We start from the raw sequence: 25,738 nt of genomic DNA, 5'->3' as shown, positions 1-25,738 counted from the left end.
TCCTGTGGGAGTTCATATGATCGTGAAATCCGCTCGAACAGTGTCTTGAATCATTAATATTAAGTCCTGGGAAATTTTTACTTCCTCATTGCTAAGTCCTGTCAAATTTAAGGAAAAAACATTTACTCCGGATTAGCTCTCAAATTTTTGAACGACTCCAAAAAATTGGGCCTGGTTGTCTTTCATCGACTATAACAATCGAGCTTCCTATTTAATCTTGAGAAAATATCTTTTTCATGTGCAATTTGAGTCATAAAAGGTGTTTTACGAGGCACTTTGGTTCCAGCACGGTCTGTTTATAGGATGGAAAATACAATTTCAGTAGTCCTTGAAAAGGACAATTGATCGGTCAAGCATGTTTTTTTTATGCGTCGAGCAAAAGTGTCTCCGTACGTCGGCTTTTCTGCAATTTTGGAATATCGGTGCGGCAACGCGACAATGTGCATGCTGAAGCAACAAGGCAACAAGACTAATTAGTTCTGCAGCCCAACATAAAAGACAAATGGATAACTGTCGGTTGACTAAAATTTTTTTAACTGTTCTTGGGTTAAAGTATTATTGCAGTTGGACTATATTGCCACCCTTTTTTGAATGAATGAATGAAACTGGTTAGCTCATCTTCAAAAGTCCGCTTCGCATTTGCTATGGCAAAAAACGTGGTGTTTTTTTTGTTTCTTTGTTTCGAAAACTGTTTTTGAGATGTTTTATGAATCTCTGGCTCATTATTACAATCCAAATAATTTGGACTATAAGGATGCGCTGTGTGTTTTTTTAAGATGTTTTCACACTTTTTTGATGGATTTTTAGCTCTCGAAACAAGATAAACTGATAAAGCTCGGGGTTGAGTTGCAATAGAGGCCTTCAGCGGACTTTGAACTTTAGTGTTTAGAGTGTTTAATGTACTGAAGTTGCTAGCAGCGTCTAAGTGAAATGCGAAAAGCCCTTTTTTGTAGTTTTTGACAACAAAATTGTCATGTTTCCATGATTTTTTGTCTAATTTTCGAGTTTTTTTCCCGAACGAGTGTTCAATTGACATTGGTAAAAGCTCCTAGGTGTCTTCTGCCAGCTCGAAAAGCTTTTCAACAATCTTTTCTGATGAATCGGTTTTGATAATTCTTATTCAGTAAACTGAATTACAAAAAATTTGTTGTAATTTTTTTGCAATTTTTATCCATTTTCTTAAGAATTTTGGGATTTTTTCATCTTTTTCCATCTTTAGGGGCCGTCTTATCGTATTGGGGGTTTGAATATGGTTTAGTGAATAGTGTTTTGTGACAACTGAAAGTTTCAGAGGATATTAGGACGGGGAATTTGGCAATTTTTTTTTGTGAATTTTCCGGTCCTTTTTCGGCTTTGTCAATCTTTAGGCGCCAATGAAACTTTTTTAAGTTCATTGGCTCAAAAATTGTGGCTTTATTTGTTCAATTTTTAAGGCTTTTGTATTTTTTTCCTCTGTATTTTTTGTGTGCAAAACGTTTTCTGTGGGTGTGTAGTTTATTTATTCTTTATGTCTTTGCAAGGATTAAATCGTCTTGATGACAAACATGTGAATTTCTCGTTATTAATGAAAATTAAATTTTCAAGCATATTACAGTTTTTTGCAATTTTGTCAATTTCAGTTTTACTGAACGCAAGTCGTCAATAAAGATTTTGGAAGTTATTGCTAGCTTCATGCGCAGAATAAAAAGTTACCTTTTTGATTTTCAAGAAGTTGACATCAGAAAGTTGAAGCAAATCTGCATCACACTTGCTAAAGAACGGTATTTAATATGATTGTCCTAGAAGTGTTTACAATTCGAATGACGTTATTGGTTCTCTAAGTTTGCAAAACTGTTTTTCCTTTTGATTCGTAATAATCATTTGGTTTGTTGGTCAATGGTTGGCTGTTTAATTTTTCATTTAATTCTTTGGATTGTTTTTCAGGACTTATCCTGCTATAATTTTTTTAAGAAAATTTTGTTCTTTGATTAATTACTGGCTGCTTGGAGTTCTAGAAATTGAAGGAGCATACATGCTGACAACGATATCAGCAAGAAGCGAGCAAAAAATTTGTTAGGCAATTTTTTGAGCCAAAACCATTATGAAAAGACATTTGCTGAGCTCTTGATTTGTTATTATCTCGAGGGAATGCTTTTGATTTTTGAGTCGAGCAGAACATTTTGGTCAAACTAAACTGCTGGATGAACAATTACAGTCTCGCAAATGTCGAGAATGGTCAATTGAGTTATGCAAAAACCGAGCGTGATTAAATTGAGTGTAGCAAAAGTCGAGCTTGACAATTTTGGCTCGAGCTAAAGTCGAGTCTTTCGTTGAGTTGAAGTTTGATGCCCTATTTGGGTTGAACAGGGTCTTTTGATTTCACTTTTTGGTCAATCAAGCTGTTTTAATTTGCCGATGGATTAGTAAAATCCTGACAAGGTCATCATCACAGCACTTGAGATGAGTCTTTTCAAATTATACTCTTTCGCTTGAGAATTACAATCTGAACTGAACGTTGTCTAATAGTTATATGGAATTTTACCTACTGTTTTCATTGTATCATATCATTAACTAAAACCCATTTCACTATTAGAAAACAGGCAGATCAGGTCCCTAGTCGATTGAGGACGGTTATCTTACAAGATCTTGCAAGAATCTTGCAAGAATCTTGCAACACTATGCATCATCTTGCAAGACTCTTGCAAGATTCTTGCAAGATCTTGCAAGATAACCGTCCGAAATGCAAGAGTCTTGTAAGATAACCGACCATCTTACAAGACTCTTGCAAGATAACCGTCTTGCAAGAACCGCCGGAAACATGCCTTTAGCTGTTGCATGGGCCTCTTTAGCTTCTTTGAAGATTAGAGAATAGGATTCGACCTATTCCCTAACGTCCAAAGAAAAAAAAGAGAGACCCTAAAATAGCTAAGGCTAACAAATATAAATAGAAACATCATCAAAATGCACAGAATGGGTCACAGAAATGGCAGGGGGTTTGTGTGCTGCAAAAGAAAGCAAACAAATATAAATAAGAACATCAGCAGAACACAAGCACAAGCATATGAAACTTTCCGTTGAGGACCGAGAGAAAAATTAATATAAGTCAAAAAAATTTTGGACCCCATTTTTTGATTTTAAACTGTGTGCAAACCTCAGTGGGAGTGTCGTTTGGCTATAGGAAGAACTTAGAAAGGATTAGAAGGATGAGAAATGTGACCATTTACGATTTTCGCCAGGTACACCTTGAACCAGTGAAAAATGCTATGTTATCACCAGTCAAAACGTTTGATTGACTTTTTAGCAGGAAATATGTCTTTTATCAGTCTCAAATTAACACTGACAATTGTTTTTGGTGGTAATCGCAACATAATAAAGATCCAAAGCGAATGCACTCACAGAAAATTATCGTTTACCGATAAAAAAAAGTCGATTAAATCATTATATATCATAAGCTGAAACCTTCTGGGTGCTTTTTTATGACCATTTTTAGTGCTTAACACATCATTCACGCTTGGTGTGAACAGAACAAACCATTAAAAAGATCATTGAATTGTTTTCCTGGAAAAGAGTATTTCAAATACGTTATCGACAGCAAAATTGATATGAAACTTTCCGTTGAGGCCCGAGAGAAAAATTAATTTCAGGCAAAAAATTTTGGACCCCATTTTTTGTCATTAGACTGTGTGCAAACCTCAGTGGGATTGCCGTTTGGCTATAGGAAGAACTTAGAAAGGATTAGAAGGATGAGAAATGTGATCATTAATATAGAACTTTCCGTTGAACCGAGAGCTCCCTTCAATGGACTGAAATCATAAGATAACATGGTCTTTGAGTTATTTGGGGTTTAGAATTCTTCTTTTATATTTAAAATTTTGGGACGTCTATCTTGCAAGATTCTTGTAAGATTCTTGCAAGGTAAGTGTCCAGATCTTGCATCTTGCAAGATTAGCGTTATTTGCAAGTATCTTGCAAGATCTTGCAAGATAAACGTTATTTGCAAGAATCTTGCAAGATCTTGTAAGATAACCATCCTTGCTCGTCTAGGGGTTGATATTCTCAAGCAAGTAAACTTCTCAAGCAAGTAAACTTCGATCATTTTCTTAAAAATTTAGTCAGAACTTATCAGTGATAGCAATATGAGTTATGTTCAGATCCACGTTTGATTATTGTGCTTAGTTTATAAATATTTTGTTATATTTTAAAATTTGTCATTTTTTTGCAATAATTGTTATCAAAATTTAACAGCCCGGGCCGAGATGTCCAGCCATTTTTCACCGTTATTAAGCGAGAATAAGAATGTTAATATTATTTTTACACTCTTTACACTCTTCTCTCCGTTGTTTTTGGGAAAAATCTTCGGCCCGGGAGTGCTTTCTGCTACGACAGTTGATCAGAGAAGCGCATTGGACTAACATAAAATCTATCTTATTCTAGATTGAAACCAAAATTCAATTCATTTTGATCAAAACTATCTGCGCTCCAAAAATTGGAGAGAGGACAAAAAGCAGGACAACAAGTAAACAAAACAAATAAACAAACAGATGAATATGATACAGAAAGAAAAATGCAATTGTCTGTAATCAACTGGTCTTTTTTCCTAATCGCTTATTTCTTTTCAAACATGGTCACGCTTCCCTAGTTATTATGACAGCTAATTGTTGATTTTACAGTAATTTCGTCTCCGGCTAAATTCTTCCTTTTATGGTTTAGTGGATCCAAGCACAGACTAAAACCACCCCGCTAACATTTTGAAAATAATTGATTTATTGCCACGATTGTGAATTTCTTTTCTTTAAACATGGATGCAACGTATTGTTTACCAGGTAAGTTGAATATGGTAGACTTTTATTTTCTGAAATTAGACAACATCAAATTGGGTATTGGAAATGGGGTGAAAAAAGGGTTGGGTAATGGGGTCTAGTGAACCCAGACTGAACGTCAAGTCTTAGTCAGTACTGATTCAGGGAAATTACAAGTCTTGGATCAGTACTGTATCAGAGCTCTTATCATGCCACTGTTTAGACTTGGTCACATTTAGTCTTAAATCAAGCCTGAATCTTAACTTTTGGGTCCAGTCGTGGCCAAGATTTGATAGGTCTTGAGCAAGTCTTGGTCAAGACTTGACAAGTCTTGAGAAAATCTTGAGCAAGAGTTCACAAGTCTTGTGCAAGTCTCCACCCTGACTTGACAAGTATAGGTCAGGTATTGAGTGCAGTTTCTATTGTCAGTTTTTTTTCGTTTGGCTACGAAAGAAGAAGGCCACCACTTACACTGGTCTGCCTATGAAACTCTACAAAAAGGAAAAAAGAAGCACACGACAATACGAGCACTTCCACAAAGTTCACTTAGAGAATGAGTACCAGTCATGGCAACTTTTGTCTGTCCATTGAAAAAAAAATGGTTTTGTTGTGAAAATATGGGATATTAGAAGTTCATTTGCTCAATCAAAAGACTTGGCTCACGACTTGCAAATCTTGATCAAAACTTGACTCAAGACTCACCAAGACTTGACAAGTCCTGAGAAAGTCTTTTTCACAAGTCTTAAGACTCGAGATAAGACGTGATCAGTACTGATTTGTCAATTCAAGACGTGTATTCAGTCTTCATTCAAGTCTTCATCAGTGCAGAAGTACTGAGGAAGACTTGAAATTCGTTCCCTGAAAGATCTTTAGGCTGATCACCAAAAAACGTCAAGAAATGAGTAAGGGTTGAGGGGACTAATTCTGATGTAGGTGAATTAATGCTAAATAGGGGTTGGGGGGCTGTTTGTTTCCACTGCTACAGTTGAAATTCATTATTTCTGCGCTTCCAATACCACTCAAATACGGCGTTGCAAAATAGATTGCATCAAAATTAGATATCCCCAGGAATAGTCTTAAAAATATTCTTTATCATCAAAATAACAAACACAAGAAAACAACATGCCTTCGAATGGAACAAACAATTGAATGTCAGTTAAATTTAAAACCAAAAAAACGATGCTTAAAACTACGATGATTCTTTTCCAAAAAACGGGGTAAACTTATTAGTTGTTCGCTGGAGTTTGAGAAACAGTGAGCAATAAGTAGTTCGAAATAAGGAAAAATTTTATTAAAAAATAAAACTTTCATATTTAAATTGTTAGAGATTTCGAGAAAAATTTTGTGATTTCATAAAGAATTGAATTCCAGAACGAGGAAAAAAACATGAAGTATGCCTAACTACAGAACAAATTTAATGATTTCAAATATCAAATTGTAAAAATTACGTTTTTAACTAATAGTGAAGGGCAAAGTTATACTCCCAAAAAGCTTTAAAAAGGCAGATGTCAATAAAAATGCTACTGAAGCCAGTTATTTTGAACTCATCTAATTGTTTGGCCTTGAAGCATAAAATTCAGAGCCAGCCAGAGCAACAATGCAATCATCAACATGGAATGATTGTTTCCTCAGTCGTGATTTTTTTAAAAAAAATACACCTGCCCTCTAATTGTAAGCAAGTGACCATAATAATTTGATTCTAGAAATAATTTTGTTAGAAAAAAGAAGCGTTATTCAAGAAAACTTTTTTCAAAAAATTCTTTTTTACCGCTTTATTTTTGTTCGCTCACAGAAATGGTTTGAGCTACCAGGGAGGTCTTAGCTGCTTCGTAACAACAATTTATCACCTGACTGGCTTTACATGACGCTTCCGTGTTAGGCAATTATTTCAATTCAATTCAGTGTCCAACTTTTTGCAGGTATAGTTTCGCGCTCAAATCGTCCAAGAGTAGACACACTCACGCAATAGACATTATTTGACTCTACCTATTTATAATCAGCCAACTAGCAAGCTTTGAATTGGTTTCTCAACCGTGTAATAAAAGAAGCCCGTAGCATACCCACTACTTCCGTGAGCATTTCCTAAGATTGTTTTTCAGCTGTGCTTTTGTGCTAGTTTGCTTAATATTCCCGGGATGACCACCATAAATGTTTCTTAGAAACCATACGTAAGACATGTATGGTTGTATGGCTTCTTTGATACCATACATAAGACCATACAAAAATTTCAAGATGATCTCAAATGACGTTTTTTGGACCATGTAGTACAACAAATATCTCGTACTTGCCATTGGCCTTCAACAAAAAAAAAATTTTTTTTCTATGGTGCCTTGGATACCATATCCAAGACCATAGACTTTTATGGCCCATCCAAGATCATAAAACTTTTTTTGTGCAACATCTTTTTTTGACACAAAAATGATTTTAACATTGTCCTATGCGGATTTCAGACGATAAAAATGGAGATTTAAATATTTTCTTGTGAAAAAATTTTTATGGCGTCTTGGATACCATATCCAAGACCATAGACTTTTATGGCCCATCCAAGATCATAAAACTTTTTTTTGTGCAGCATCTTTTTTTGGCAAAAACTGATTTTAATAACCTCCTATGCGGGTTACAAACGATTAAAATGGAGACTTGAAAATTACTTGTGAAAATTTTTATGGTGTTTTCGATACCATATTCAAGACTATAGACTATTATGGCCCATCCAAGATCATTAAACTTATTTTGTACAACCTAAATTTTGTCTCAAAAATTTTTATCACCGCACCCTATGCGGGTTTCAGGCAAACAACTTGAAAGTCCAAGACAAACTCATGAATAATAATTTATGGTTTCTTGGATATCATCTCCAAGACCATATACTTTTACGGCTCATTCAATATCATAAAATTATCTTCCAAAAGCTTTTAATAAAATCGATGCCATTTTTCGGATATTGTGCCATTTTTGCTTCAATTTTGCTTTAATTTCTGTGATCAGCCATGCATTCAGTATTAGCTGAGCTGTTCTTAGACCTTGGTTAACCTTTTCAGCATGTTAATTCGATGAAAGTCAAAATTTTCCGTTTTTTTTGTTTTTGTAGTTGGAGTGTTTAAATTTCAATGATACGTCCCTCTCCCTATTTAATTTGCTTTTTCTACATCTGTTTCTGTCCGTGAAGCCAGTTTTAATGATGGTTATTGTTAATTCAACAATTTTTCATTTCTGACAATTTCAACAAATTTCTGTGTGTGTGTGTTGTTTTTTTTTGTCAAACTAATCAAAATATCATAGCCTCCATAGCGAGGTGGGAATTTGTTCCCGCCTCCCCATGAACACTTGCAGTGACAAAAAATTTTTGAGTGGACCTAAGCTACTCTCACAAACACGTTAGCATGGCTGTTCTACTCAGCTATACTTGATTTCTGCAGAACTGGGTCTCTGGTTCTAGCTCAAAAAAAGAGGTACACTTCAATAATTTGCTGATATCTTCCAAAGTACTCTATAATTTTTTTGGGCGGAGAATCATTTTTCTGATGCTGTAATTTTCTTGTTTTTGCTGTTTAGGTGCTGTCCTAAGTCGTCGTGGTGAAAATTATTCACTGTTAAATTTTAAAAAGTCACCAATAATATGATTTTGGTGTTCTCCAAAAACGGGTACCCCAGAAAACCACAACGAACCTACATATTTTGGTTTCTTGGATTCCCCTTTTATTATGGAGGATCCCCATATATATTTTTAGTTTGATTTTGTGGAGTTGAATTGGTCAATTTTTGCTCTGCATGCGCCGAACCTCGATTTTCGGCCATGTTCGGCTAATTCGGCGGTGACATAAAGTTGAATTCTTTTGTCAAGATTAAACATTTTAGTGTTTTAGAATGCTCAATTAATGGGGAGTATCACTATAAACTTAATGTACTATTTTTTCACACGTTTTGATGGTGCATTTTAGAAATACCTGAAACTTGGTATTCAAAATAGGTCATTTGACCAAATGAAAGAATTTTTTTTCAATTGATCAAGTTATCGGGCATGCTTTTTGTGTTTTCTGAACAGTATTTAAGTCCTTGAAGCTATTTGTATCAAAAATGGGGTTAACTCAACAATTTTTCATTTTTCACGATTTCATCAAGTTTCTGTGGATGTTGTTTTATGTCAAAACACAAAAAATCATAACCTTCATGATGAGGTGGGAAATTTTTTCCCATCTCCCCATGAAGGTTTTCGGTGATCCAGAACGTTGAAGTGCACCAGAATCACAACCACAATTACGCCGGCAACTCTGTTTCACGTTGTTTTACGTCAGTTCCGGAGATTTTGGGCTTTGCTTTTAGCCCAAAAAATGGAGTACAATACAGTATTTTGTTATTATCTGCTAAAGTTGTTAATATCAGTCGGACCAAATTAAACGGGAGTAGTCGCGTTTTATGAACACTAAACCCTTCTTGCTTGCAGTCTTTAGTTGGTTTCTCAAATCGTCCTCATCAAAAACTTATTAATGTTTAAATTTGAAAAAAAAAGTCGAATTTTCGGGCTTTGTTGAGTGACCCAATTTTCGTTACAACCAAGCACAAGCTTTACTCAACAAATCTTAGTGTTTTACAGTCCTCAGTTAAAGGAGAGTATCCCCATACATATTTTGCATAGTATTTTTGGGAATTGAGATAGTCAATTTTGGCTCTGAATCTGGTGACCTCGCTTTTTTGGTCAATTACCAATTTTGTTACGAGCTGATTGTTTCAGGATTAATATTTTCTTTCAATTTATTTTGATCTTTTTTTTGAATCACAGGCTTCTAGGAAAAGAAAGCCAGGTAAATAAGAATAGTTGCAACAGATATGCAAGCAAAATCTGCTTTTGCGGAGGAAACAACTTGCTTTATCACATTGAGAAAGGAACTTAAGTTTGTACTTTTTCGAATTTCCCATTCAATTTTTGACCAAAACGAGTGATTTTTGGCATAATTTGTTTCTCTTAGGACATTCTTTTCTGGAATGGCTGGGTCACAGTCCTGAAGATAGTCTTCAGAACAGTTATTCAATGTTGAAAGCGGTAAAACAAAATTTTTTCTCAAATTTTATGGCTTAGTGGTGTTTTGGGCAATTGAACAACTTTTTGGGCGTGCGTTTTGTGTTTTCTAGACACTATTTAAGTTGTTGAAGCTGATTGTATCAAATAATCGGATTAATTCAACAATTTTTCTTTTTTCACGATTTCATCAAATTTCTGTGGATGTTGTTTTATGTAAAAACACACAAAACATCATAACCTTCATGGTGAGGTGGGAAATTTTTTCCCACCTCACGATGAAGGTTTGCCTTGACCTAGAACGTGGAAGTGGACCAGAATTACACCCACAAATACGCCGGGAACGCTGTTTCACGTTGTTTTACGTCGGTTCCGGAGATCTGGGGCTTCGATTTTAGCCCAAAAAAATGGGGTACAGAACAGTATTTTGTTAATATCTGCTAAAGTACTGGACCAAATTAAACGGGAGTGGTCTCATTTTGTTGGCAATGAACCCGTCTTGCTTGGCAGTGTTTGGTTAGTTTCTCAAATCGTCCTAATCAAAAAGTTATTAATGTTTAAATTTGAAAAAAGTCGAATTTTCGGGCTATCTTGAGTGACCCAAATTTCGGTACAACAAAGCCCGCGATTTACCCAACAAATGTTAGTGTTTTAGAATCCTCAGTTAGTGGGGAGTATCCCCATATATATTTTCCATAGCCTTTTACGGAATTGTTATAGTCAAATTTGGCTCTGAAGTCGGGTCACCTCGCTTTTTGGGTCATTTGGCAGGGTACCTACTTTTTGCTATAACTTCTTCTAGACTGCACCGATTGGGCTCATTTTTTAATATAATGCGTATCTCAAGCAGTGCTACAAACTTGTTTAAGCGGGTTTATTTTTGTTCCGCCGTTTTAGAGAAAATGGCCAGTAAATTTGGCCTTGGTTTTAGCCCCAGAAGCGGTTGACACCCTCCGGTTGACACCATTGACACCTTGAAGCTTTGAACTGTATTACAAAAATAAGTGTTTTGAACAGCCCGTTTAATGTAGGTTCCGAATATGTATACTTTATATAGCGGTTTCTCAAGTTTAGATCTTCAATTTTGGCTCTGCAGCCGGAGTACTCTGCTTTTTTGGTCATTTGGTACGGTACCTTTACTTTGCAATAACTCGTTGTAGAGTGAACCGATTTTGATGAAACTTTTTTTGTTAAACCCAGCTTGAGCTAAGCTTTGTTTTGATATAGGTGTCGTTTCGTTTCGATCAGCCGTTTTCGAGAAATTGGCCAGGACAGGTACCCAATTTTTTACCTGCTGAAGCAGGGTACCGGTACCTACAGAGCTCGGTCACATCACCTATAATGCGATTTAAAGCTTGTTTATTGGCCCGTTAGATTCGCCTGATAATGTGAATTGTTGCCATATATATTTTACATGTCGTTTTATGTAGTTCAGAAGGTCAATTTTAGCTCTGAATGTGGTGTATCATCTCATCTAAGGTCATTTGGTACGGTACCTATTTTTTGCTATAACTCCTCGAAGAGTGCACCGATTGGGCTCATTTTTTAAAATGATGCGTATCTCAAGCAGTGCTTCAAACTGTACCAAGGGCGTTTTTTTTTGTTCAGCCGTTTCCGAGAAATTGGCCAGGAAAGTTGACCTCAGTTTTGACCTACTGAGGAGAGAAACACTACCATGAATACAATATTAAACTTGTTATGTGTTGAATTTAGTGTGTCAGATTCCTGTGTTAGTGTGGAGTGTCCCAATATATATTTTGCAGCTGGTTATAATGAGTGGTTATTGTTGTAGTACCAAAATTTTTTTAATATTTATATACTATTATTCTAAGGTGAGGGCCTCGGGCCCCCATGAGGTGCACACCCCCCCTGCCCCGTTGAGATGCCGGTTAGTCGGTTTCCCCCCCGCTGGGATTTTGTGCACCTCATGTTGGGGACGTATCCCATGTGTATCTAGAGTGTAGGAGAAAAAGAATTTTTGCTATAGCTTGCCTAGAAAAAAGTTAGTTTTTCATTCGGAAATTTGCTATTATTTCAAATAAATAATTTGGATCTTTTCCGTTTGTGCCCCCCCAGTACGTTATGCTCCCCCCTGTTACAGAGCACGTGTCATTACATAGTAAAGCATTATGTAAAAATATTGCACGTGCATCTGGGGGTTGCAACTACTACTACTACTACTAAGCTGGGGGGGCACAAACGCAAAAGATCCAATAATTTTAAAAATAGGTATTTTTCATCGGGTCAAGGAGTTGTCCAAATTGAACCAAACTCGGTATCGAGTATCCCATGGGTAACTAGATTGTAAAACAAAAAGAATTTTTGGTATAGCTTGCCTAGGAAAAAAGTTAGTTTTCCATGCGGAAATTTGCTATTATTTCAAATAAATAATTTTAAAAATAGGTCTTTTTCATCGGGTCAAGGAGTTGTCCAAATAGAACCAAACTCGGTATCGAGTATCCCATGGGTAACTAGATTGTAAAACAAAAAGAATTTTTGGTATAGCTTGCCTAGGAAAAAAGTTAGTTTTTCATACGGAAATTTGCTATTATTTCAAATAAATAATTTTAAAAATAGGTCTTTTTCATCGGGTCAGGGAGCTGTCCAAATGGAACCAAACTCGGTATCGAGTATCCCATGGGTAACTAGATTGTAAAACAAAAAGAATTTTTGGTATAGCTTGCCTAGGAAAAAAGTTAGTTTTTCATACGGAAATTTGCTATTATTTCAAATTGAGTAATTTTGAATATTTTTAAAAAATAGGTCTTTTTGATTAGGTCATAGAGTAGTCGAAAGTGAACCAAACTCGGCATGCAGTTTCCCCTGTGTAGGTAGAGTGTAGGAGATAAAGAATTTTTGGTATAACTTGCCTAGGAAAAGAGTTAGTTTTTCATACGGAAATTTGCTTTTATTTCCAATAAATAATTTTAAAAATAGGTTTTTTTTCATCGGGTCAAGGAGTTGTCCAAATGGAACCAAACTCGGTATCGAGTATCCCATGGGTAACTAGATTGTAAAACAAAAAAAATTTTTGGTATAGCTTGCCTAGGAAAAAAGTTAGTTTTTCATACGGAAATTTGCCATTATTTCAAATAAGTAATTTTGAATATTTTTAAAAATAGGTCTTTTTGATTAGGTCATAGAGTGGTCGAAAGTGAACCAAACTCGGTATGCAGTTTCCCCTGTTTAGGTAGAGTGTAGGAGACAAAGAATTTTTGGAATAGCTTGCCTAGGAAAAAAGTTAGTTTTTCAATCGGAAATTTTGAGTTATTCGCTTATTCTATTTTCAAAAATATAGAAATTTCATCGGGTCAAGGAGTTGTCCAAATCGAACCAAACTCGGTATCGAGTATCCCATGGGTAACTAGATTGTAAAACAAAAAGAATTTTTGGAATAGCTTGCCTAGAAAAAAAGTTAGTTTTTCAATCGGAAATTTTGAGTTATTCGCTTATTCTATTTTCAAAAATATAGAAATTTCATCGGGTCAAGGAGTTGTCCAAATCGAACCAAATTCGGTATCGAGTATCCCATGGGTAACTAGATTGTAAAACAAAAAGAATTTTTGGAATAGCTTGCCTAGGAAAAAGTTAGTTTTTCAATCGGAAATTTTGAGTTATTCGCTTATTCTATTTTCAAAACTATAGAAATTTTATCGGGTCAAGGAGTTGTCCAAATCGAACCAAACTCGGTATCGAGTATCCCATGGGTAACTAGATTGTAAAACAAAAAGAATTTTTGGAATAGCTTGCCCAGGAAAAAAGTTAGTTTTTCAATCGGAAGTTTTGACTTATTCGCTTATTCTATTTTCAAAAATATAGAAATTTCATCGGGTCAAGGAATGTGTTTGAATTTTTTGTTGTTTTTTTCAGCTTAATTTATGAGCTCTTCTTTCCTCTCAACTTACAAAATTCCAAAGATGAATCCAGGAGATTGCAAGGGGGAATGCCATCCTGTCAAAAAGTTAAAAAAAAATTAAAATGTTTTAAAAAATTGAGAGGGGTGCCTCAATGCCAACGGGTAATAGTTCGGGAAACAACCAAATTTTCCCGTTGGCATTGGTTGAGGGCTTTTGGATTTTTTGACTATAATTCAAAATGAATGATCCGCCTTACGTTCCTAGAAAAAAAGTTAGTTTTTCAATCGGAAGTTTTGACTTATTCGCTTATTCTATTTTCAAAACTATAGAAATTTTATCGGGTCAAGGAGTTGTTCAAATCGAACCAAACTGGGTATGGAGTATCCCATGTGTACCTAGATTATAAAACAAAAAGAGTTTTTGCTATAGCTTGCCTAGAAAAAAAGTTAGTTTTTCATACGGAAATTTGCGAATTTCGCGAATAACGAATATTAAAAATAGGTCAATACTATTTAGATTGTAATGCGAAAAGAATGGTCCGCTTAAAGTTCCTAGAAAAAAGTTAGTTTTTCAATCGGAAATTTGCGAATTTCGCGAATAACGAATTTTAAAAATAGGTCTTTTTCATCGGGTCAAGGAGTTGTTCAAAGTGAACCAAATTGATTTCCCAGACTACCAGTACTATTTAGATTGTAATGCGAAAAGAATGGTCCGCTTAACGTTCCTAGAAAAAAAGTTAGTTTTTCAATCGGAAATTTGCGAATTTCGCGAATAACGAATTTTAAAAATAGGTCTTTTTCATCGGGTCAAGGAGTTGTTCAAAGTGAACCAAATTGATATCCCAGACTACCAGTACTACTTAGGTTGTATTGCAAAAAGAACGGTCCGCCTAACTTTCCTAGAAAAAAACTTCGTATCTCAATCGGAAATATCGACTTATTCGCTTATTCTATTTTCAAAACTATAGAAATTTTATCGGGTCAAGGAGTTGTTCAAATCGAACCAAACTGGGTATGGAGTATCCCATGTGTACCTAGATTATAAAACAAAAAGAATTTTTGCTATAGCTTGTCTAGGAAAAAAGTTAGTATTTCATACGGAAATTTGCTATTATTTCCGAATAATTTTGATTAAGTGTATTTAAAAATAGGTCTTTTTCATCGGGTCAAGGAGTTGTTCAAAGTGAACCAAATTGATATCCCAGACTACCAGTACTATTTAGGTTGTATTGCAAAAAGAACGGTCCGCCTAACTTTCCTAGAAAAAAACTTCGTATCTCAATCGGAAATATCGACTTATTCGCTTATTCTATTTTCAAAACTATAGAAATTTTATCGGGTCAAGGAGTTGTTCAAATCGAACCAAACTGGGTATGGAGTATCCCATGTGTACCTAGATTATAAAACAAAAAGAATTTTTGCTATAGCTTGTCTAGGAAAAAAGTTAGTATTTCATACGGAAATTTGCTATTATTTCCGAATAATTTTGATTAAGTGTATTTAAAAATAGGTCTTTTTCATCGGGTCAAGGAGTTGTTCAAAGTGAATCAAATTGATATCCCAGACTACCAGTACTATTTAGGTTGTATTGCAAAAAGAACGGTCCGCCTAACTTTCCTAGAAAAAAACTTCGTATCTCAATCGGAAATATCGACTTATTCGCTTATTCTATTTTCAAAACTATTAAAATTTTATCGGGTCAAGGAGTTGTTCAAATCGAACCAAACTGGGTATGGAGTATCCCATGTGTACCTAGATTTTAAAACGAAAAGAATTTTTGCTATAGCTTGTCTAGGAAAAAAGTTAGTATTTCATACGGAAATTTGCTATTATTTCCGAATAATTTTGATTAAGTGTATTTAAAAATAGGTCTTTTTCATCGGGTCAAGGAGTTGTTCAAAGTGAACCAAAATGATATCCCAGACTACCATTACTATTTAGGTTGTAATGCAAAAAGAATGGTCCGCCTAACAATCCTAGAAAAAAAGTTAGTTTTTCAATCGGAAATTTTGACTTATTCGCTTATTCTATTTTCAAAAATATAGAAATTTCATCGGGTCAAGGAGTTGTTCAAAGTGAACCAAATTGATATCCCAGACTACCAGTACTATTTAGATTGTAATGCGAAAAGAATGGTCCGCTTAACGTTCCTAGAAAAAAAGTTAGTTTTTCAATCGGAAATTTGCGAATTTCGCGAATAACGAATTTTAAAAATAGGTCTTTTTCATCGGGTCAAGGAGTTGTTCAAAGTGAACCAAATTGATATCCCAGACTACCAGTACTATTTAAGTTGTAATGCAAAAAGAATGGTCCGCCTAACGTTCCTAGAAAAAAAGTTAGTTTTTCAATCGGAAATTTTGACTTATTCGCTTATTCTATTTTCAAAACTATAGAAATTTTATCGGGTCAAGGAGTTGTTCAAATCAAACCAAACTGGGTATGGAGTATCCCATGTGTACCTAGATTATAAAACAAAAAGAATTTTTGCTATAGCTTGTCTAGGAAAAAAGTTAGTATTTCATACGGAAATTTGCTATTATTTCCGAATAATTTTGATTAAGTATATTTAAAAATAGGTCTTTTTCATCGGGTGAAGGAGTTGTTCAAAGAGCACCAAAATGATATCCCAGACTACCAGTACTATTTAGGTTGTAATGCAAAAAGAATGGTCCGCCTAACGTTCCTAGAAAAAAAGTTAGATTTTCAATCGGAAATTTTGACTTATTCGCTTATTCTATTTTCAAAAATATAGAAATTTCATCGGGTCAAGGAGTTGTTCAAAGTGAACCAAATTGGTATCCCAGACTACCATTACTATTTAGATTGTAATGCGAAAAGAATGGTCCGCTTAACGTTCCTAGAAAAAAAGTTAGTTTTTGAATCGGAAATTTGCAAATTTCGCGAATAACGAATTTTAAAAATAGGTCTTTTTCATCGGGTCAAGGAGTTGTTCAAAGTGAACCAAATTCATATCCCAGACTACCAGTACTATTTAGGTTGTAATGCAAAAAGAATGGTCCGCCTAACGTTCCTAGAAAAAAAGTTAGTTTTTCAATCGGAAATTTTGACTTATTCGCTTATTCTATTTTCAAAAATATAGAAATTTCATCGGGTCAAGGAGTTGTTCAAAGTGAACCAAATTGATATCCCAGACTACAAGTAATATTTAGATTGTAATGCGAAAAGAATGGTCCGCTTAACGTTCCTAGAAAAAAATTAGTTTTTCAATCGGAAATTTGCGAATTTCGCGAATAAGGAATTTTAAAAATAGGTCTTTTTAGTCGGGTCAAGGAGTTGTTCAAAGTGAACCAAATTGATATCCCAGACTACCAGTGACATTTAAGTTGTAATGCAAAAAGAATAGTCCGCCTATCATTCCTAGAAAAAAACTTCGTATCTCAATCGGAAATATCGACTTATTCGCTTATTCTATTTTCAAAAAATAGTAAATTTTTATCGGGTCAAAGAGTTGTTCAAAGTTGATATTTGATGACGCATACAAAGTTAGCCAAAATAATGTACCTGATTAGCACTTATATGTAAGTTGTTTTACAGGAGCGTGCTCAGATGGACAAAGAAAACAAAAAGCCCTCGATGAAGAAAGAAAAACGAAAAAACTCATTCAGGAATCCAATTTCTTTTCGTTTCTCAGGATTCAAACCCACTGAGAACGGTTCTTTTGGCCCAGCAAAAGAAGAATTGAAAGCTGCCTACCCTCTGATTCAAAATGTTTCCTTTCTGGGGCTGAGAAAAGACTCAAAAAAAGCTACACGGTTGGGTCAATTTTTTGAATCCCAAGGATTGCTCAACGACTTTTTCTCTGATGCAGAAAAACCCAATACACGGGAACAAACCCGAAAAAATGGGAGAAATGCGTGAAGCAGAGTTTGCGGCAAGTCTTTCAAACCCACCCTTTAAGCCTCTCCCGAGGAAGCAACCAGATTTGCAGGATTTTTCAAAAAATGTGCAGGATTTTGATTATAAATGTTTTTAACATTTTCTGAAAAAAAATTGTTCGTATCCAACAGGTTTTTTTACTGTTTATCTCTTTCTATGATTACCCTCTGTTCAGTAAATTTTAGGTTTGTAATAAAAAAGTAGTTTTCCGCCTAACGTTTATAGGAAAAAAAAGATCGTATTTCAATCGGAAATTTTGACTTATTCGCTTATTCTATTTTCAAAAATATAGAAATTTTATCGGGTCAAGGAGTTGTTCAAATAGAACCAAACTCGCTATCGAGTATCCCATGGGTAACTAGATTGTAAAACAAAAAGAATTTTTGGAATAGCTTGCCTTGGAAAAAAGTTAGTTTTTCAATCGGAAGTTTTGAGCTATTCGCTTATTCTATTTTCAAAAATATAGAAATTTCATCGGGTCAAGGAGTTGTCCATATCGAACCAAACTCGGTATCGAGTATCCCATGGGTAACTAGATTGTAAAACAAAAAGAATTTTTGGTATAGCTTGCCAAGGAAAAAAAGTTAGTTTTTCATTCGGAAATTTGCTATTATTTCAAATATATAATTTTAAAAATAGGTTTTTTTTCATCGGGTCAAGGAGTTGTCCAAATGGAACCAAACTCGGTATCGAGTATCCCATGGGTAACTAGATTGTAAAACAAAAAGATTTTTTGGAATAGCTTGCCTAGGAAAAAAGTTAGTTTTTCAATCCGAAATTTTGAGTTATTCTCTTATTCTATTTTCAAAAATATAGAAATTTCATCGGGTCAAGGAGTTGTCCAAATCGAACCAAACTCGGTATCGAGTATCCCATGGGTAACTAGATTGTAAAACAAAAAGAATTTTTGGTATAGTATGCCTAGGAAAAAAGTTAGTTTTTCATTCGGAAATTTGCTATTATTTCAAATAAATAATTTTAAAAATAGGTATTTTTCATCGGGTCAAGGAGTTGTCCAAATCGAACCAAACTCGGCATCGAGTATCCCATGGGTAACTTGATTGTAAAACAAAAAGAATTTTTGGTATAGCTTGCCTAGGAAAAAGTTAGTTTTTCATACGGAAATTTGCTATTATTTCAAATAAGTTATTTTGAATATTTTTAAAAATAGGTCTTTTTGATTAGGTCATAGAGTGGTCGAAAATGAACCAAACTCGGTATGCAGTTTCCCCTTTGTAGGTAGAGTGTAGGAGATAAAGAATTTTTGCTAAAGCTTGCGTAGAAAAAAAAGTTAGTTTTTCATTCGGAAATTTGCGAATTTCGCGAATAACGAATTTTAAAAATAGGTCTTTTTCATCGGGTCAAGGAGTTGTTCAAAGTGAACCAAATTGATATCGCAGACTACCAGTACTATTTAGGTTGTAATGCGAAAAGCATGGTCCGCTTAACGTTCCTAGCAAAAAAGTTAGTTTTTCATACGGAAATTTGCTATTATTTCAAATAAATAATTTTAAAAATAGGTCTTTTTCATCGGGTCAAGGAGTTGTCCAAATGGAACCAAACTCGGTATCGAGTATCCCATGGGTAACTAGATTGTAAAACAAAAAGAATTTTTGGTAGAGCTTGCCTAGGAAAAAAGTTAGTTTTTCATTCGGAAATTTGCTATTATTTCAAATAAACAATTTTAAAAATAGGTCTTTTTCATTGGGTCAAGGAGTTGTTCAAAGTGAACCAAATTGATATCCCAGACTACCAATACTATTTAGGTTGTAATGCAAAAAGAATGGTCCGCCTAACGTTCCTAGAAAAAAGTTAGTTTTTCAATCGGAAATTTGCGAATTTCGCGGATAACGAATTTTAAAAATAGGTCTTTTTCATCGGGTCAAAGAGTTGTCCAAATGGAACCAAACTCGGTATCGAGTATCCCATGGGTAACTAGAGTCTAAAACAAAAAAAGTTATTGGTATAGCTTGCCTAGCAAAGAAGTTAGTTTTTCATACGGAAATTCGCTTTTATTTCAAATAAGTAATTTTGAATATTTTTAAAAATAGGTCTTTTTGATTAGGCCATAGAGTGGTCGAAGGTGAACCAAACTCGGTATGCAGTTTCCCCTGTGTAGGTAGAGTGTAGGAGATAAAGAATTTTTGGTATAGCTTGCCTAGGAAAAAAGTTAGTTTTTCATACGGAAATTTTGAGTTATTCGCTTACTCTATTTTCAAAAATATAGAAATTTCATCGGGTCAAGGAGTTGTCCAAATCGAACCAAACTCGGTATCGAGTATCCCATGGGTAACTAGATTGTAAAACAAAAAGAATTTTTGGTATAGCTTGCCTAGGAAAAAAGTTAGTTTTTCATTCGGAAATTTTGACTTATTCGCTTATTCTATTTTCAAAAATATAGAAATTTCATCGGGTCAAGGAGTTGTTCAAAGTGAACCAAATTGATAGCCCAGACTACCAGTACTATTTAGATTGTAATGCGAAAAGAATGGTCCGCTTAACGTTCCTAGAAAAAAAGTCAGTTTTTCATACGGAAATTCGCTTTTATTTCAAATAAGTAATTTTGAATATTTTTAAAAATAGGTCTTTTTGATTAGGTCATAGAGTGGTCGAAAGTGAACCAAACTCGGTATGCAGTTTCCCCTGTGTAGGTAGAGTGTAGGAGATAAAGAATTTTTGCTATAGCTTGCGTAGAAAAAAAGTTAGTTTTTCATTGGGAAATTTGCGAATTTCGCGAATAACGAATTTTAAAAATAGGTCTTTTTCATCGGGTCAAGGAGTTGTTCAATGTGGACCAAACTGATATCCCAGACTACCAGAACTATTTAGGTTGTAATGCAAAAAGAACGGTTCGCCTAACTTTCCTAGATAAAAAGTTAGTTTTTCAATCGGAAATTTGCGAATTTCGCGGATAACGAATTTTAAAAATAGGTCTTTTTGATCGGGTCAAGGAGTTGTCCAAATGAAACCAAACTCGGTATCAAGTATCCCATGGGTAACTAGATTGTAAAACAAAAAGAATTTTTGGTATAGCTTGCCTAGGAAAAAAGTTAGTTTTTCATACGGAAATTTGCTATTATTTCAAATTGAGTAATTTTGAATATTTTTAAAAATAGGTCTTTTTGATTAGGTCATAGAGTGGTCGAAAGTGAACCAAACTCGGTATGCAGTTTCCCCTGTGTAGGTAGAGTGTAGGAGAAAAAGAATTTTTGGTATAGCTTGCCTAGGAAAAAATTAAATTTTTCATAGGGAAATTTTGAGTTATTCGCTTATTCTATTTTCAAAAATATAGAAATTTCATCGGGTCAAGGAGTTGTCCAAATTGAACCAAACTCGGTATCGAGTATCCCGCGGGTAACTAGATTGTAAAACAAAAAGAATTTTTGGTATAGCTTGCCTAGGAAAAAAGTTAGTTTTCCATACGGAAATTTGCTATTATTTCAAATAAATAATTTTAAAAATAGGTCTTTTTCATCGGGTCAAGGAGTTGTCCAAATGGAACCAAACTCGGCATCGAGTATCCCATGGGTAACTAGATTGTAAAACAAAAAGATTTTTCGGTATAGCTTGCCCAGGAAAAAAGTTAGTATTTCATACGGAAATTTGCTATTATTTCCGAATAAATTTGATTAAGTATATTTAAAAATAGGTCTTTTTCATCGGGTCAAGGAGTTGTTCAAAGTGAACCAAAATGATATCCCAAACTACCAGTACTATTTAGGTTGTAATGCAAAAAGAACGGTGCGCCTAACTTTCCTAGAAAAAAACTTCGTATCTCAATCGGAAATATCGACTTATTCGCTTATTCCGTATTCTTTTTTCAAAAAAATAGTGAAATTTTATGGGGTCAAGGAGTTGTTCAAAGTGAACCAAATTGATATCCCAGACTACCAGTGACATTTAATTTGTAATGCAAAAAGAATAGTCCGCCTAACATTCCTAGAAAAAAGTTCGTATTTCAATCGGAAGTTTTGACTTATTCGCTTATTGTATTTTCAAAAATATAGAAATTTCATCGGGTCAAGGAGTTGTTCAAAGTGAGTTGTTCAATATCGGATCATAGAGTTGAACCGATATGATGAATTGACATCCCAGGCTGACAGTATTCTGTAGCTTGTAATACAAAAAGAATGGTCTTCCTAACGTTACTAAAAAAGTTTGTTTTTCAACTAGAGAGAACTGGACAAATTTTTCTGTTACTGAGCACTTTTCTATTATTCAGTTTTACTTTTTTGTGAAGATAGCAATTGCGGTGTTTCGTAAGCTGACTTGCGCGGCTGAAAAACTGCATTTGCTATCCTATCAGAAAAAGAAAGGCTGAAAATAAAAAAAAATTGTATTTTTTAAAGAAATTGTCCTTTCCAAACTTTTTAGCTATTTTTAATTTTTTCTCGAAATGCTAGACTGTTCTATGTTGATTTTTGACAATTTCTTGACGTGTCTCACATTTATGATGTTCATTGAATTGAATGCTTCTCATAGAAATGTGTTATGATGATTTTTTTGTGTTTGCAACTTAGATGACTTAGGTCTACTTTTTGCTTCTTAAATAGAGCTTTTTTTTCTTCAAGTCACTCTAAATTGACATCGTTTTGACCTTATGACCTTCACGACCTATTAATTTTCATGAGTAGATTTCTTAAGATTGATAAAATTAGCATGTTTGTTGTAATTGGGTCTAGTAAAGCAAAACCTTTTTCTAAATATCAAAAAAACCTCTCAAAAGTCAACATTTTTCCGAATTTTTGAAGATTTAAAGAATCGTGTTTTTTTCGGTTTTTTTGAAGTTCCCTAGGATAAACTAGTAGTACTAGTATTATGTGGATTTTACAGCAGATCTTTGCCCCACCAGACGTTTCTACAAACAAAGGAGATATGGCACTTGGAAATATCGACCCTTTCGATTAGTCTTTTTTCGAAAATAGTGAAGTTTTATGGGATCATAAACCCGTTTATATATCGGACATTAAAGTTGAACCAATCGTATTGCTCAACTAACAGTGTTGTGTAGTTTGTAACACAAAAAGTATGGTCTTCCTAACGTTACTAAAAAAATTGTTTTTCAACTAGAAAGAACTGGACAAATTTTTCTGTTACTGAGCACTTTTTTATTATTCAGTTTTCCTTTTTTTGTGAAGATAGCAGTTGCGGTGTTTCGTAAGCTGCCTTGCGCGGCTGAAAAACTGCATTTGCTATCCTATCAGAAAAAGAAAGGCTGAAAACAAAAAAATTGTATTTTTTAAAAGAAATTGTCCTTTCCAAACTTTTTAGCTCATTTTTAATTTTTTCTCGAAATGCTAGACTGTTTTATGTTGAGTTTTGACAATTTCTTGACGTTTCTCACATTTATGATGTTCATTGAATTGAATGCTTTGCATAGGAATGTGATTTGAATATTTTATTTATGTTAGCAACTTAAGACTTTGGTCTACTTTTTGCTTCTTTAATAGAGCCTTTTCCGATTAGACCAGATGACCTTCACAACCTATTGTGTAGATCATGAGTAGATGTCTTAAGATTGATAAAAGTAATATATTTGTTGTAATTGGGTCTAGTAAAGCAAAACTTCTTAAGGTCAAAAAGTCTTCTCTCAAAAATCAACAACTTTCCGAACTTTTAATTTAAAAGATTTTTACTTTCAGATTTAAAGTATTTTGTTTTTTTCCGGTTTTGATTGCCGTTCCCAAATTTGAACCAGTAGTACTAATAGTATGTAAATTTTGCTGCAAGTCCTTGGTCCGCCTGATATTCCTACAAACAAAAAAGATATATCTTTTGGAAATATCGACTTTTTTGCTTAGTCTTTTCAAAAACAGTGAAGTTCTATCCGATCATTATTATGTAGTTTGTAATACAAAAAGAATGATCTGCTTTACGTTCCTACGAAAAAATGTGTATTTCAACTAGAAAGATCAAGAACAATTTGTCTGCTACTCAGACCTCTATTGTAAATCAGTTTTCTTTTTTTGTAAAGATAGTGATCGCGGTGTTTCGTGAGCTGACTTACGCGGCTGAAAAACTGCATGTGCTATCTTATCAGGAACAAAAGCTAAAAATAAAAAAGTTATATTTTTGAAAGGAATTGTTATTTTTTTAATTTTTGAGCCACTTATTAATTTTTCTTGACATGTTAGATTGGTTTATGTTGGTTGGTGTTTGGTCAATAAAAGTGGTGTCCTATCAATCTCCTTTAGCCTACGAAAACAGTCTTAGTTTTGTTTCCAGAGTGTTATGGAAAAAGAAAATCAAGATGATTGTAGGCGTAAAAGAGGTCGCAGAAGTCGAGAAAATGTCGTGAAGAGAAAGAAAAAATATCAAGATAAGCAAATTGGTTTTTTAAAGAAGCGGCAAAACCTTTGTGAAGAGGAACTGAAGGAAGCAAAAGAGACTATTTCAAGGCTCAATGTGCAAATCTTTCGTTTCAAAGGCAGATCTGGCTTGCAATCAAGAGTAAGTTTTTTAACTGTAATTGTTCTGGCCGTTCCCTTTGTCAGAATTATTTTGAACATCTGATATATAGAAAAACTTTCCGTTTTAATATTGGTAAAGTTTTCTTTCGTTTGGAAATAATCTGAGTTTATTTCTTTAACAAAGTTAGAATAATTGTATAAATTGTTTTTTTAGAGTGTACTAAACAATGGCAGACCTCAAAGGTTTTGCGTTAAAATGCAATCCGAGAAAAATGAAAACCACGATGGTCGGGTTCAGAGGAGAAACGTTATTAAGCGACTTGCAGCTGTGTCACAATTTAGTGTCAGCAACTTTAAAGTACGACACGAACGCTGCCTGGGTTCTGGATCTTTTGGACAAGTGTACGCTGGGTCTTTTGGTTTCAAACAAAAAATTCAATGTGTTGTAAAGATCGCTAAAAAAGGAGCAGAAGAAGATTTGATTCTCGAAGGCCGAATTCTTAGAAAAATTTTTGATGAGCCGGTGGACTCTAACCAAATGTTCTTCCCCTTTCTCTATGGTTATCACAACGATGAAAAAGGACTCGTAATGGAGCGTTTTTTCGGATATTCTGTGAAATAGCACGCTCTCGGAAGTATACAAAATGATTGGATAAAGCGAATAACTGAAATATCGAAAGCACTTATGTTCCTCCATTCTAGAGAAATTCTGCATCTTGACATTAACGCAAGCAATGTTCTGGCCTCACCCGATACTACAAAGCTTATTGACTTCGGTAAAGCAACGTTAGAAGATTTTGCTATCACTTACAACCTTGATGCTGTGGAACGAGAATTGTATAATAGAAGATATCAGCAAATTGAGTTTGAGCTGAGAAATGAAAAGCTCTGTAAAACTAAAAGGTGCTCCGATGTTTACAGTTTGGGCGCTCTCATTCTATATATCGTTGAAAAATTCCCTATTTCAGTGGACATAAAATGCAGTCTTGAAGTAATAGGTAAAAATTGCTGTGCACCTCGTGCAATTAGAAATTCTTTGGACCTCATTATTATTGAGTTAAATGAACTGTCGCCTTAAGATGAACTGCAATAAAAAAATTCCCGTTGTTGAGAAAATCTGATCTTTAAATTCTGAGTACATCATGTAAACTTTACAGAGCGCAATTTTATGGTTTGGAAGATACAATTTGAGAGAAAATAAAGTTTTCGTTGGTTGCCTTGTATTTGAAGATTTTCGTTGGTTATCTTGTATTTGAAGACTAACAAAAGACTCACATTATCTGAGATAGCGTTGGTTAAATGGCTTCTTGTTTAGCATTGCCACTTTACCTGTTTACCATTTAGCAATTTTTCAATCGAATTGGTAATGCTCAATTATCCTAGCTTCTAAATCGCATTTTTCAATAATCACAATTCTTTTGTTTTCAGAAATGAGTGAGCCAAGACGAACAGAGCGTTCAAATAAAGGTTTTAACTCTCAGCTACACTCCGATTTGTATGAAAACGCGAAACTTGAGAAAAGTGCTAAGGGGAAATTATGGCTTTTCTTTTACAAAGGGGACACGAATTCTTTCGCAATAGAATACAACAGCTGTAGGTGGCCGGAGGGAACAACTCTAGCACAGAATTTATAGCTTCGTATTGGTGACAAGATGGCAATTCGTTACAAGAATGTACCCATAAGAGCTTCTCTGAGTGGCATAGTGTTAAAAGCTGACGTGGTTAGAGCAGAAGCTGCAATTGCAAAAAAAGTTGCAGATGCTGATAGATCTTTGACAGA

The 25,738-nt window shown here is 34.5% G+C and overlaps 2 protein-coding genes across 4 annotated transcripts in view; both read left to right on the top strand.

Moving 5' to 3' along the window:
• The window catches only part of LOC142352794 (translocon-associated protein subunit delta-like), a 576,117-nt gene that overhangs the window by 63,177 nt on the left and 487,202 nt on the right, over nt 1-25,738 (top strand). The window lies entirely within an intron of this gene.
• The window catches only part of LOC142353296 (uncharacterized), a 32,348-nt gene continuing 11,230 nt past the window's right edge, over nt 4,621-25,738 (top strand). The window contains exon 1 of the mRNA XM_075405528.1: nt 4,621-4,802. Within this exon, the coding sequence (XP_075261643.1) occupies nt 4,778-4,802 (25 nt within the window). The 5' untranslated portion in view covers nt 4,621-4,777. The remainder of the gene's footprint in view (nt 4,803-25,738) is intronic.

Source organism: Convolutriloba macropyga, chromosome 14 (genome assembly GCF_964194025.1).
Source record: "Convolutriloba macropyga chromosome 14, txConMacr16.3, whole genome shotgun sequence".
Taxonomy (NCBI): Eukaryota; Metazoa; Xenacoelomorpha; order Acoela; family Convolutidae; genus Convolutriloba; species Convolutriloba macropyga.
The sequence above is the reverse complement of the archived record's forward strand: the minus strand, read 5'-3'. Positions and strand labels throughout refer to the sequence as shown.